We start from the raw sequence: 15,435 nt of genomic DNA on the forward strand, positions 1-15,435 counted from the left end.
ACTCATCCTTTCCCAGGACCTTCGGATGCTTCCAGCTGTGCCCCAGGCCACCAAGCCAACGCTTCCCTTGGTGCTTGCGTCCCATTTCAAACAGTCAGCGTTGTGCTTCGCAACCTAGTCAACGAACACAACCAAGCGTGAAAGCGAATAGAGCGCGAGGAGGAATACAGAGGAAGAGATATGGCAAAAGCGTGAGACGAAAAGTGTAGTGGCGCGCAAGGCGGCTTCACGGCGACAATCGCAACGAGAGGGAGCCAGAGTAGCGCGTGTCGTCTCTATGGAAACAAAGCGTTGCATGAGCAGAGGTCTGTCTGCTGCAGCTGCTGTGAAGCGCGCCGACTCATAACCTACGCGCCACCTCTAGCTATCTCCCGAATAGCGAAGCAGTCGCGCCACAACGCTCCCTTTGCAACGTGTCTTACGAGACAAATCGGCCGCGCCAGACAATGTATCACGAAATGTAATCGCACACAGCTGCACTTCAATTTCGCATTAGAGAATATTGTAATCGTCGGTGATTTTCTGGTTTGACCGACCAACGTTGCGTGCTTCATCGAGTGGTTTCATGTCAAACTTGCCCCACTGCTCATATTTTCTGACGACGAGAGAGAAAAGCTATATTGTTTCACTTAATTGCAATATTTTGTTTAAATTTATGTTGATTACGTCTCAAACTCTAACTTAGGGCAACAATCATGCAACACATTTACGAGGTGCTGAGCAATGGTACTAAGCTTTATGGTGTGTAAATCGTGCTTCTCATGCTTCGCAGGCGAAGATGCACATACATTGCCAGTAACACAATAAGACAAGATATTAGAGCAAGTGCAATAAATACATTGCAGTAAGTTGCGAAACAAATTACGGCAGAACTGATCTCGCCGTCACTGTCGACATCATTTCGATTAGCAATTTAGAAATGTAACGGCCCACCGTATTTCTGAAGTAACGTTTATTTATCATCTGTAGTGGTAATTGTTAGGCTTTTGTTGCTTCGGATATACGCGACATAACCCGCCATTTCCAACTTTGCTTCATTGCACTCGCTTGCCGAGGTCTCAGAATAGCTTAGCAGCATGACGACGATATCATGACGCCGCAGTAATTACGGCGATTGAATGACGAAGAAAGAATGACATTAATAGACCGACAAAAGTAGTATTTTATGACGATAATATAAATGATGACGATGTCATATGGACGACAGCGTGACGACGGCAACGTGACGATAATGGAATGACGACGAGTTTGTGACGTTAGCCAAATTTCTTGCTGGACTATTTCATTCATGCTTAACAGCTGAAAACTGGTAAGCGCAGTTCCAATGCGCTTTCTAGTACTCTGTTTAGTGTATGACAACGATATGCCGTGACGCAGAATGTATAAAGACAGCATGATGCCAAAGCTGGAATCACAATAATGGTGCGAACAAGATGGAATGACGACGACAATGTGGGAACGGACCCCTGATAGTGACTAAGGGCGACGAAATGATGACGACTGCTTGTCAACGGCGCATACTCACGACTGAATGACGACATCATGATTACGATAGCCCGACGAAGAAGGAATGACGTCGATGGATCGACGCGGGCGGTATGAGGAAGAAGGCGTTACCACAACGGCATGACATTACTGATGTCATAACAATAGTAAAATGATAGTTCGACGATAACGACATGAGGACGATTATGTGACGACGACGGCGTGACTACTACGACAGGACGAGAGTAGGTGGAGGTGGTTAGAATAAACACAGTGGAAGGACCGCGGCGCCATCAGGGCGACGTTAAACAACAAATGCATGGCGACGATAGGATGATTAGGGTATGGGCATGATAGGATGAAAGCGAGTGTATGACAGTATAGGCATGACGAATGCTTTATCATGAAGGCTTTAAGAAGACGACCGCATGACGAGAGGTGGATGACGAGGTTGGAGTGACGAAGATGGCCTGACAAAGACGGTTTGAGAAAAGTTGCGCAATAACGATTGTCTGACAATGATGCAGTGACAACGTTGGCATGACAGCGGCGGCCTAATAACGAAATAATGACAACAGCATGATTATGGTATAAGGAAGAACAATCGACATCGATGGAACAACGAAAGCGGTAAGACGACTACAGCAAGACGACATGGGAGTGCGCTACTACGGTGGTGACAACAATAAGACGATGGCATGACGGCTAGAGCATCATGACAGTGTTATAACGACGACTGTGTGACCACGATGGCGTGACGACAATGGCATGACGACAGTCGAATGATAAAGCTAGAATTACGACAGTAGAAATACTACGCCGGCACCACTACGACGGGCTGCAGCAAATGCCGGACCATGATTGTATACCGGCGACGCGATCATGTGGCAATGGAGTTGGGATAATGGGCTGACGACGAGTGTATGATGACCATGCGGTTACGACAACTGCATCACGAAGCCTGTGCGACGGCGATGGCGAGAAGATGGCGTCACGACACGAGGCTGAATAAGTGGCTACAGAGGCGACATTAGAACGATCATGTAGGCATCACAACGGCGGTGTGACCATATGGTGTGACGAGTGCATGACAAATGTCTGACATCGATAGCGTGACGAAGACGGCTTGAAGAAAGTTGGATAACAAAGCTGGAATTACAACGATGCCATTGAACAACTTATGTCACTGGGTCGATGTAGAAAGCGTGACGACGACGGCATGGTGAGCTCGATCAAGAAGTTGGAATGACGGTGATGGAATGACCACGATGGCATAACGATAAAGAGCAGATACCTAGCGGACAAGACAAGCCAGTGGGATGGCGTAGATAGATAGATAGATAGATAGATAGATAGATAGATAGATAGATAGATAGATAGATAGATAGATAGATAGATAGATAGATAGATAGATAGATAGATAGATAGATAGATAGATAGATAGATAGATATGACTGATGTAGGCAAAGAATGATAATCGCATTAAAAGAGCATATAGGGTTCGTATACTTATTTACACATGCAGATCGTATGCAACAAGCAATACTTAGTGCAGCTGGTTATATTGAAATGTCCTGTTATTAAACCAAAATACTATCGAGGTGAAATCAGTGAGAGAAATGCTGGAAACTTCATTGATAAGGAAGGAGACACGTGTGTTGCGCGTCCGTCTGTTTCGCTTCATGAATAAAAGATTGACTTCTTTGAAAACTTTCTATGAGGATATGTTGATATTGTCGTTTCATGACAAGCGTGCTTTACTGCATCATTTTCAGATACTGTCACGTGCATTGTCACTTATTTATATGCTTGCTTTCAATAAAATTGCCTGTTGAGTCAGCGCTTGTCCGTGTATCTGTGATGTGTAGTTCGTGCTGCCAATAGCTTCAGAAGGTTATATTACATCGCCTATTTAAAAAAAACTAAATTATGGGGTTTTACGTGCCAAAACCACTTTCTGATTATGAGGCACGCCGTAGTGGAGGGCTCCGGAAATTTCGACCACCTGGGGATCTTTAACGTGCACCTAAATCTAAGTGCACGAGTGTTTTCGCATTTCGCCCCCATCGAAATGCGGCCGCCGTGGCCGGGATTCAAGCCCGCGACCTTGTGCTCAGCAGCCTAATATCATAGCCACTGAACTATATTGCCTCTTTCATTGCAGCACAGCGGTACACTGGAGAATGTCATCATGAGCAGCAGAAGCTTATTTTATGTCCACTGCAGGACGAAGGCCTCTCCTTGCGATGTCCAATTATTCCTGTCCTGTGCCAATCGATTCGCTAATTCCAACGAGTGCGGTCACCTATATGTCGGCCAAACAGGTCATTGCCTGGACATTAGATCGTCTTAGCATAGGCCCTCGTTAACGGGTAATGCCTACTCAGATGTCGCGCGACATTGCTCTGAGCATTGGCGTACTCCAATCTATAAAAACACCACAATATTTTCCGCGCATAGACATCAGACCACGAGGGAGATTATTCAGGCTTACTATATCAGAAAAGAAGGGTCGCGTTGTGTAAGCATGCCATCGTTGATTTTGTATGACAGTGAATTTAAATTTTTGAGCAGCGTCGTAGTGCACCATTATATCACAGGATTTTGCGTTTTGCCTGCGCACTGATAATGACGCCATCGATGCGAGAGCATAGGTTGAGTACATAAGTTTGTGTATGCCTTCAAATAAAGTTAGTTGTCAGTTCAGCGCTGTCCTGTGTGTTCCTGCGTTCAGTCTTCGTCATATTGTGCTGCCCCTTCAATATCTACGATGATCTACGCGATCAGCAGCGATTACATTGGAATGTACAATGAGTTATGTATAAATGGCCGATGTAAATGCTCCGCAGAAAAAATTTTGGAGTAGGGCGACTGTGCTTACCGCGATGTTTCCAGTTTGAATGACGCTTGTTTTTCTGGGCACATGAAAGAGAGCTATATTTGTGACTCACAGCTTTGTAGATGCCTGGTTCTTCACTGTCGCTATATCTTCACAATGTGCTGGCTAATTGGGAGCGAAAAAAAGGTCCTAGCCTCACTAAACAGACAACTTAAAAAATTCAAGATATTTCAGGACTTCTGGCTCTGCACTTTTACCTTACATTCAAGACCTTCATAATGGACAATGTGAAAAGCTAACTTGAAGCGGGACATGCACAGGTATTTGCAGGTTTAATAAACATCAAACTATATCCCGCCTGAACCCCTGAGACTCGAGCTACACACCTGTATATTCAGGTAATATTTTGGGGGAGAAAAGGTTGCAACTGCAGTCGCAGTAAAAGCTAGTATAACGCACGAGTGCCGTATTTTTGGCTATTTTTCCTGTGTTTCACGTGTTTCTTTCAGTATGGTGCTACGCGCGCACACGCAAACCAACACATCTGACTCAACTACCGTGGAAACCCACTCTCAAGACGCAGCACTGAGAAAACGCGCCAGCAGTAGCGAGCCTAATTGACTATCCTTCATACGCTGGCATCAACGCCAACTAAGTTGCGAAAACAGCGCAACGCGGACTCTGCACCCATCGCATATGGCTTTCAAGATACAGCGATTCGGCCGGGCGCCCGTGGATAACCGGGCGTGACTTGGGCCGCCGGAGTAGAACGCTACCACCTTCTCTACCGCCCCGCATTCTTGCGCGCGACGGAAGGTGGCGGGCTGCCTTCCCGCTTTCGTCGGTTGCGTGCGCGAGATTGAGCGGCGATCGCCAAATCACCCTCACACACTTTCACTAGGACATAGGGCTATACGGCGCGCGTCGATGATTTCATCGCCCTTTGACTGTATATGGAACCTCACGGCGGCACAGACGCCTACGGCAGAAATGCACCTGGAGTGTCCCATATAATCGCTATCGCCATGAAAGAAAGATTTCAGTGACAATAGATGATTTACCTATGCTTGGTCCCTTATAGACCCTGTTAAAGATTTATAGTAGCATTTGCATTCTTTAGAGCCCGAACACACGTCATCGCAATTTCTTGAATTTTCTCCTTGCCTGATTGAATGCCAGATTTCACACGTTAGCTGCTAAGATTGTGCCGTATTCTCTATATTCACACACAAATGTGCAGTGCACATTTATGTTACCCTTAATTGCTTGTATAATATATTCCATTTCGTCTGCAAATACATGCTGCTGTTTTATTCTTTTCTCACATTATCCAACATATTTGTACTTGAAGTGCACACTTGGCTGTCCTTAGACCTTCTTTGTTAGGTTCACAAATCCCAAACTAGAAATTAGTATCGTGCATTCACTCTGCATTTACCGAGCTTAATGCCGTAAATGAACTCGGTCACTCTTCCCAGGTGGTGGTACTCCCAACCGGTGACTGGCTCGCCGTTACCCAAGTCGATCACCTCCTGGTAGATAAAGGGCTTGGTTCCCGGGGCAAAGAACTGTGTATTGAGGTCATTAAGCGAAGTATAGATGGCTTGGAGGTCAGCAGGCCACATGTGTTTGGCGGCGTCGATGCGGAATCCAGCCACGCCAAACCCGATGAGTCGATTCAAGAACTCAGCAACCTTGGCCCGAACGTTCTCTCTACCCTGGTTCAAGTCACGGAGCCAGACCAGTTCGCAGTTGCGCACCTGTGCGAACATTCATACACAAATTCAAACACTGGAAAGGCCCTGTGACTTCCAAGGATAAGTTCGAAAAGCCACGGCCTTTTATGCTATCAGAAGGAATATTCTCTGAGCGTGCTCGAAATTAGATATCGTTATGTGTTGAAAACACTGCCAAAGGGACAAAGCCGTCTCAAGAAGTATGCAACAGGCAGTTACGGTTTGAAACAATCGTAAAGCATTGACAAGAACTGGCAGCTGTTACAAAAGCTTCATGTACCAGTTCCTGTGCTGTCGCTAGAGTACCAATACCCAGTTTCTGCGAAACTTTCGTGTGACGTGTTAAACACGTAAAAAGAAAATAACAGGCGTAACGTCACACCTGATAAGCAGGCAGAATATTGTGGTTCCGCACATTTCCTCAAGCTCGAACCTTTTAGAGTTGCAAGGCCAGCCACTTTAGTTAAGTGCAAAAGTAAGTGCCAGATTGTAGTAAATGGCACAAAAACCCCTTCCATCGAATTATTGTCATGTTTCTGGATTGCTGAATAACAATACACCAGCTCGCAAGCAAAGGCGGTTCAGAAAAGTAAAACGTTTTCTTCCTGTGGGGAAGAATTCTTTCTTATAATCGCTAGAAGACTTGAAATTTGATTACGCAGCTCATAACACGCCGAAAATAAAGAAGAACGCTTGCACACATCACCGAGATCTTCGTCACCATCTTTTGTGCTGGGACTGCATGAATTCTCCTAACTTACCCATTTCTCTCTTTGTCCTATGTATAAGCAGATGTACGACATCTTTGGTATCTAATATCATAAGGACACGGCACAAACAGCTTGCCCTTGACTGACAAGTTGCTTTCCTAAACGTAAAAAGAATTGAAGCAAACTCGAATTAATGTAGTGATCAATCCGCACGGGGGTTCGCACTGCGGATGCTTGTTGGGCCTCTGCATGAATAAGCATAACTAAATGTTTTATGCTATTCTGCTAAATACGCTGCAGATCAACACGTACTGAAAACGTTTCACCGCCCATATCGCAGCTCGGGGCAGTGAACTCGCAAGTAATGACAAAAGAGGAATCGAAAATAAGAACTTCACTAGCTTAATCAACATTTGACGTAAGCAGCTTGCATAGATTTCTCCTCATTGATTTGAGCACACGAGCTAGCTATTTCAACTGTAACTGTCATGTGGCAACGTTCGTCAGTACTGATGCCAATAAACTGCTGAAAAACTGCCACCTATATCGCTTTCGCCATAAGCACGTTCGGGCTACTACAATTAATTCTTATATAACGTTTCCTAAGATACATTGTATATATGTATTTGACCCTTATTTAGTAGGCTTCACTTGTTTCTCTTCGTTCACGTGACGCCTATTAATCTATTTTAGTGGATTTTCTTGCTACCATGAAATCAAATGGTCTCCTAGCGCTGTTTTATGCTACTCCATGAATTGAATTAGTCCTTGCATAAAAGGAGGAATACCTCAGACTTCGAAGGGACGTAATTTCATTGTTGGTACAGATACGTGGAGCGTGCCACCAGCAGAGGTTTAAAACCAAAGAACTCAGTGTCTCGGAGGGGAAACGATCTACGCCAGCCAAACGTCGTGATCGGCACGGGCAGAGAGATAGATAGTAATCTAAAGAAAGGAACGGCGCTTGATTCTGCAACCGGGAGCACGGCGAAGCGTCGTCAGGGGAGAGGGAGTCGGGACCGCGACGCGCCTGGCAGCGGTCCCAATGCACGCGCGGCGCGCCTCCTGTCGGGGCAGCGCCGTACATTGAGAGGAGGGGGTCTTCTGTGTTTGCCGCAAGATGGCTCTGCGTGTGCGGAAAGCGCAGAAGAAATGCAGCGGAAACGCACTTCGCAACTCGTGTAATTGCGACTTCTGTACGTTACGTGTTCATAATTACCGATATACACCGCAGTATAACTTTCCACGACTCGTTTCGAACGCAACGCCGCATTCACTAGAGGCGCGTTTGTACCGCTTGGAAGCATCGCACTCGTGGCTGAGTGGTAGCGTCTCCGTCTCACACTCCGGAGACCCTGGTTCGATTCCCACCGAGCCAATCTTGGAAGTTGCTTTTTATTTATCAAGCGCCTGCCGTGATTTATCGCTCACGGTCAACGCCGTGGACGCCGACACCCGACGCCGACGACACCGGCTTGTCTGCGACACGAGCTCTTTAACGCTATCGCGTTAAAATTTACCTTTCTTAGAGCAACTTCCCTGACGAATACGTTATGTATAATGAAGAAGTCAATACGATGACAAAGCAGCCAAGTGAGCAAGCCATAGCGTTGGTAGTACCCACGGGACCCGAACTTGCGCTTGCCCAGATTTTTGGCCGCTTGATGTCCGCCATTTCTTGACGCTCACCTTTAGCGTTCCTCGTAGTTCCTTAACGTCTAGACGCCATTGAATCACGTGACATTTAGTGGAGCTTACGTGGGTTCCCCGCACCACGATGGAACTTCGTTCCCAGATGCTCTCTTCTGGTCCTGCTCCCATTATGGCCAACGACACCCCCACTCAAGCTGACCCCTCGGCCGCCCATGCCACCTGTGGCACCGTGTACACGTCAGCGGGATCCGCCAATAATGAACGGTTCAGGTGATTCAGATGTTGAAGTTTGGTTGTCGACGTACGAACACATCAGCGCCAATAACAAATGGGATAATCCAACGAAATTGACTCACGTCGTGTTTTATCTTGCGGACATCGCGCAACTGTGGTGTCGCAACCACGAGATTGATATTCGCACTTGTTCCGTTTTTAAGACTTCCATTACGGACGTCTTTGGTCGGCCTACGGCACGTCAGCTTCGTGCTGAGCAGCGCTTGCGTCAACGTGCGCAGCATCACGGCGAGAATTTCACGTGCTACATCGAGGATGTGTTCAATCTTTGTAACAATGTCAACCCTACCATGACTGAGGAGGAGAAAATCACATTCTTAAGGCCATCGAAGACGACGCTTTTCAGATGCTGCTCGCAAGATATACCACTACGGTCGCTGCACTCGTTTCATTGTGTCAGAGCTTTGACGAGTTGCGTAGGCAGCGCGCGATCGCCTGGCACGCCTTCACGACGCCTGACACACTATCTAGCCAACAGCTAGCTGCCCGCCCTGCCGATCAACAGCCGCTGCTCTCCACAATGAAGGACTTTATCCGTGAAGTGCTGGCGCGTCAGCTTTCATTACTATCTCTCACGCACGAACCTGCGCAGTCTTGCGCTCCGGTCATTCAACACATCAATCGGACCTAGGTTGCTGAGGCCTTCCCGCTGATGCCTCCACAACAACCAGTCACTGCGCCGCTTAAGTACGCTTTAGTCGCGGCTCGGCCCCCTCAACAGCCCGCGCCGTATGCTCGACCTGCGATGCCGTCCCATGCCTTGCCGCTCTCCATCGGGAGACCTCAGACTCCGTTTTTCCGCCGCCCAGACGCGTTGCGAACGCCGGAAAATAGGCCCATCTGTTTCGCCTGTGGTGTCGCTAGACACGTCGCCAGCTTTTCTCGATGCCCACCTTCATTTGACGTCGTGGGCAGGCCTGTTCCTTCGTCGTCACGAACGCCACCGAGGTACACCTCTGACGATCAACCACACTATGCCAACCACCGGTCACTATCTCCACGACGACGGTCACTGTCACCCATGCGTCGCCGACCTACTACAAGAGAGGGATACTGCTGCAGTTCCAGAGACAGTTCCGGAGGCTTGCGAGTCGAACTGCCCAAGGTCTCCATCTGTTTCGCTGCAAAGTGTTATTGACGTCGCTGTTCAAGAAACCACAGCGCTATCGCTTATGGACACTGGGGGCGCCGTTTCCGTCATCTGCGAGCATCTATGCCGCAAGCTAAAAAAAGTGACCACGTCGCTCTCCGGACTAGTGCTCCGCAATGCTGGCTCACACTACATAGCACCTTCGGCTGCGTGCACCGCTCGTGTCGTCATTCAACGTGACCTTTACGTCAAAGAGTTTTTAGTGCTGCCGTCATGCTCCCAGGATGTTATTTTAGGATCCGTCTTCCTTTCGCGTCATCACGCCATCATAGACTGCATCCATGCAGAATTGTCCCTTACGCCACGGTTGACCTGTCTTTCGTTGCCTCCCCTTCCCGACACTCTCAATCTTGTCATTGCTGCGGACACATATATCACCCCGAAAACTTCGATGCTTGTACTCTTGTCCTCTACGGCAGCCCCAGACGGAATTATTTGTTTTACCCAGTCAGAAGTACTTCTCCGCTGCCACGACCTACAACTGCCATTTGCCGTACTTACCGTGGAATCGATTGCTACAGCCATGTTCGCTTCCAACTGGCTCACATCCTCCGTTACATTACTTCGTCGGGAATCTTTAGGCCACATACAAAATGTTGACCTCCGGCGCTCCCTGGAGTTTCCTGAGGACTAACCCAATCTTCAAATGACTGCCATGACTACACCTCTTCCTATAACTTCAACTCCAGAAAGTTTCCACCGTTCTAGTACCGCTGATCTATCGTCAACACATCGTAGCGAACTCCTGACCCTTCTTCGATTCTTTCGATCCTAACTCGATTGCGCTCAACGCTATTTGAGTCGTAAAACGAGCGTCGCACACCGCATTGACAACGAGTGTCATGCGCCTTTACGCTCACGACCATATCGAGTTTCAGCGACAGAAGTGCGTATTATCAACGAACAAGTCGATGATACGCTTAACCATGGTTTCATTCAACCGTCCCAGAGCCCCTGGTATTCTGCTGCTATACTCGTGCGCAAAAAGGGTGGATCTATCAGATTCTGTGTAGACTATCGTCGCCTCAATAAGATAACTCGGAAGGACGTATACCCATTGCCACGCATCGATGATATTCTAGATAGTTTGCAAGGGGTAGAGTACTTCTCGTCTTTGCATTCACGCTCGGGTTATTGGCAAGCATGTTCTCAGGAGCGGAGGAAGCCTAAAAGCAGTGAAGAGGAAACTTGGAATTGGCAACAATGAGATGTTTGCGTTAAGAGACAAAACCGGCAATATCATTACCAATATGAATGAGATAGTTCAAGTGGCTGAGGAGTCCTATAGAGATTTATACAGTACCAGTGGCACCCACGACGATAGTGGAAGAGAAAATAGACTAGAGTGATTAGAAATCCCACAGGTAAGGCCGGAAGAAGTAAAGAAAGCCTTGGGAAATATGCAAAGCGGGAAGGCAGCTGGGGAGGATCAGGTAATAGCAGATTTGTTGAAGGATGGTGGACAGATTGTTCCAGAGAAACTGGCCATCCTGTATAAGCAACGCCTCATGACCTCGAGTGTACCGGAATCTTGGAAGAACGCTAACATAATCCTAATCCATAAGAAAGGGGACGCCAAAGACTTGAAAAATTATAGACCGCTCAGCTTACTGTCAGTTACCTAGAAACTATTTACTAAGGTAATCGCAAATAGAATCAGGAACACCTTAGAGTTCTGTCAAGCAAAGGGCCAGGCAGGATTCCGTAAAGGCTACTCAACAATAGATCATATTCACACTATCAATCAGGTGATAGAGAAATGTGCGGAATATAACAGACCCTTATATATAGCTTTCATTGATAACGAGAAAGCGTTTGATTCTGTCAAAACCTCAGCAGTCATGCAGGCATTACGGAATCAGGGTGTAGGTGAGCCATATGTAAAAATACTGGAATATATCTATAGCGGCTCCACAGCCACCGTAGTCCTCCACAAAGAAAGCAACAAAATCCAGATAACGAAAGGCGTCAGGCAGGGAGATAGGATCTCTCCAATGCCATTCACAGCGTGTACAGGAGGTATTCAGAGACTTGGATTGGGAAGAAATGGGGATAATAGGTAATGGAGAATACCTTAGTAACTTGCGATTCGCTGATGATATTGCCTTGCTTAGTAACTCAGGGGACCATTTGCAATAAATGCTCACTGACCTGGAGAGGCAAAGCAGAAGAGTGGGTCTAAAAATTAATCTGCAGAAAAATAAAGTAATGTTTAACAGTATCGGAAGAGAAGAGCAATTTACAATAGGCAGCGAGGCACGGGAAGTCGCAAGGGAATACATCTACTTAGGGCAGGTAGTGACTGCGGATACGAATCATGAGACGGAAATAATCAGAAGAATAAGAATGGGCTGGGGTGCGTTTGGCAGGCATTCTCAGATCATGAACAGCAGGTTGCCATTATCCCTCAAGAGAAAAGTATATAATAGCTGTGTCTTACCAGTACTCACCTACGGGGCAGAAACCTGGGGGCTTACGAAACGGGTTCAACTCAAATTGAGGACGACGCAACGAGCTATGGAAAGAAGAATGATAGGTGTAACGTTAAGGGATAAGAAAAGAGCAGATTGGGTGATGGAACAAACGCGAGTTAGACATCTTAGTTGAAATCAAGGAAAAGAAATAGGGGGCATGGGCAGGACATGTAATGAGGAGGGAAGATAACCGATGGTCATTAAGGGTTACGGACTGGATTCCAAGGGAAGGTAAGCGTAGCAGGGGGCGGCAGAAAGTTAGGTGGGCGGATGAAATTAAGAAATTTGCAGGCACGACATGGCCACAATTAGTACATGACCGGGGTTGTTGGAAAAGTATGGGAGAAGCCTTTGCCCTGCAGTGGGCGTAACCAGGCTGATGATGATGATGATATTGGCAAGTTCCCACGGCCGCACTAAGACGTCTTTCGTCACTCCTCATGGACTGTATGATTTTAAAAGTGTACTGTGTGTGTGATAACTTCATTTGGAATCCCGCACTTGGGAGGCACGCGCCTGGGGCAGCCTAGATGGCCACTGGGAGCTGCTGCTCCCGTGCGGCCTCCTTGGCTCGCTGGAAGGCCCAAAGTTGGTGTTGGAGTTCTGTGCTGAGCAGCACGGCTGACCACCGCCCCCGTATGTTTTCTGGGGAGACTGCCACTTTATCTTGATATATTTCACATCCTCACAACATGTGTTGAAGAGTGGCTTTAACTAACGTGCATAGCTTGCACATATTGCTCTCGTATATATCGGGGTAGAAAGTTTTTAGTTGCGCGGGGCTCGTATAAGTTTCTATTTGTAATCGCCTCCAAGTAACGGACTCAGCTCTGTTCAGTTTAGTGTGAGGCGTTGGTAATACTCGCCTGTCATTTGGCTAGAATTTGGTAATATCGCTAAATCTTAGTAATGCATCTTTTTCTCTCCAGATCTCCTCCTCCGCGTTCTCGTGAACGATGGAAGACACTCTTTGCTCAGCTCGGCGAGTAAGACCTCGAGCTTCGCGGTGTCCTACCTCGTTGAGGTTGACTGCGGGAATGTCTGGAGTCGTATGCGCTGGGAACCAAAGCAATTGCCTGCCGTTCTTCTCTCCGTTGGAGAATTTCGCTTCATTGGCTCTGATGATGTGCCATGCTTCAGGAGAGATCCTACCTTTGGCATAATTTCTAATGGCCGTTTGGAAATCGCTGATGATGTACTGAGCACTCGTGGAGACCAATGCTAGTGCAATGGATACCTCCTCTGCTGCCTCGGAATGTTTGGTATTAACTTATAAGCTTGTAAGGGGTTTTCGGGTGCGATCTACGGTTACTGCTACGTAGCTATATCAGTGTGGGTATTCAACCACTTCTACGAAGGTTGCTTTGTCGGCTCACCCAAAGCTTCGGATCATTTTCTCGGCTCTACTCTTGCGTCTTCCGTCGTTGTAACCTGGATGCATGTTCTTGGGTATATTAGTACTAGGAGTTCGTCACGAATTTCTCTCGTGATCATCCTCTTTCCCCGTATAGATTGTGGTAATGCATTCCTAGTTTGCTTAGTATATGCCGTTCCCTTTTGACTTTGGTTAGTCGTTCTGACTCAGATGTTTGTTGTGCTTCTATGAGTTCGTACAGTGTGTTGAGGACATTAACTTTAGCAAGAGATCCGTGCTCGTACTGATGGGAATCCCTAGTGCTAGTTCGTATGCCTTTTTTATCAGGCTGATAATTTTAGTCTTTTCAGCTACAAACCAATTGTGGAAGGCTGCTATGTATGTGATCTGACTGTTTACGAATGATTGTATCAGCCGTATGATACTTTCTTCCTTCAGACCTTGGTGCTTGTTAGTAATTCGTTTGATTAATCTCATGATGTTTGTCTTTATGGTTTGTGCCTTTGTTTTTATTTTTGCCTTTGTTCTCGATTATTACACACAGCACCTTCAGCTGGTTGACTATTGGGATATTCCGCCCATTCTTGGTGTGTAGCTTCATTTCCTCATGAGCCTTGTTTCTGTCGCATCCTTTGAGAGGCCTGTCCCTAAGTGTGGGGCGGTGCAACAGAAGCTCTGATTTCTCTGCAGAGCATGTGAGGCCTACTCCCATGAAGTGTTCCTCTACTGTGTTAATTGCAGTCTGGAGTCGTTCTATTGATCCGTTGCGGCCATCACAGGTCCAGATAGCATTATCGTCCGCGCAGATTGTGGGATTCAGGGACTCTATGTGATTTAATTTTTCGGGGAGTCTCATCAAAACGAAATAAACTACATAGGCGAGATGACAGTGCCTTGCCTCTTGCCCACCACCGCTATGTCGATCTCAGCCGACGTGAGACCTCCGACGGAGATGGCTGCTTTCCTATCTGATAGAAAGCTCTTGATGTAGTTGTACGTCCGTTGCTCTAGTCCTATCGGTACGATATTTTCCTATATGGTTGCGTGGTTGGCATTATCGAAAGCCTTTTTAAGATCAAGGCCCAAGATGGCCCTTGTAGAGCGCGTTTTATCGATTATCTGGTGCTTAAGTTGAAGCATCGTATCTTGTGTTGAAAGGTTTTTGTGAAATACTGTCATTCTACCTGGGTATAAGTTGTCATCCTCTAATAAGTTATCTACTCTGTTTAAAATTGCATGTTACGTTAATTTTTTGACATAGGATGTTAAGCAGATAGGTCTCAGGTTGTCGATCTCAAGCTTCTTGCCAGGTTTTGGAATTAGCGTTATCGTCGCTTTCTTCCATTGAGCTGGCACTGCTCCCTTTACCCAACCCTCGTTTATGTATTCCGTTAGTTTGGCGATCGATTCATCATCGAGGTTCCTGAGAGTCTTATTGGTTTTACAGTTCGGGTCTGGGGCTGATTTGGTGTTTAACTTTTGTAGGGTCACGCGTATTTCTGCCTCCGTGATTTCCTCGTCTGGTTTTGCGCTTGTATTCACGCTTTATAGAGGATAGCTACACGGGGGTGCCTGTGTAAAGTATTTCTGCTCTAATTCATTGAGAAATTCCTCTTCTGTGCCCTCACATGGGCATATTATTAATGGCTTGTATATATATGAATTTTCTTGTTACTCTCATGGACAAGCAGGAACCCGAGCATGTGCCAAGTTTTCCGG

The 15,435-nt window shown here is 46.8% G+C and overlaps 1 protein-coding gene across 2 annotated transcripts in view; it reads right to left on the reverse strand.

The window, feature by feature from the left end:
* Window positions 1–15,435, reverse strand: part of LOC135904282 (alpha-amylase 1B-like) — a 72,011-nt gene that overhangs the window by 22,784 nt on the left and 33,792 nt on the right. For both annotated transcript variants that reach the window (XM_065434914.1, XM_065434913.1), the window contains exon 5: window positions 5,763–6,084. In XM_065434914.1, the coding sequence (XP_065290986.1) occupies window positions 5,763–6,084 (322 nt within the window). The remainder of the gene's footprint in view (window positions 1–5,762; window positions 6,085–15,435) is intronic.

The sequence above is a fragment of the Dermacentor albipictus genome, chromosome 2, assembly GCF_038994185.2.
Source record: "Dermacentor albipictus isolate Rhodes 1998 colony chromosome 2, USDA_Dalb.pri_finalv2, whole genome shotgun sequence".
In the NCBI taxonomy this organism is placed as follows: domain Eukaryota; kingdom Metazoa; phylum Arthropoda; class Arachnida; order Ixodida; family Ixodidae; genus Dermacentor; species Dermacentor albipictus.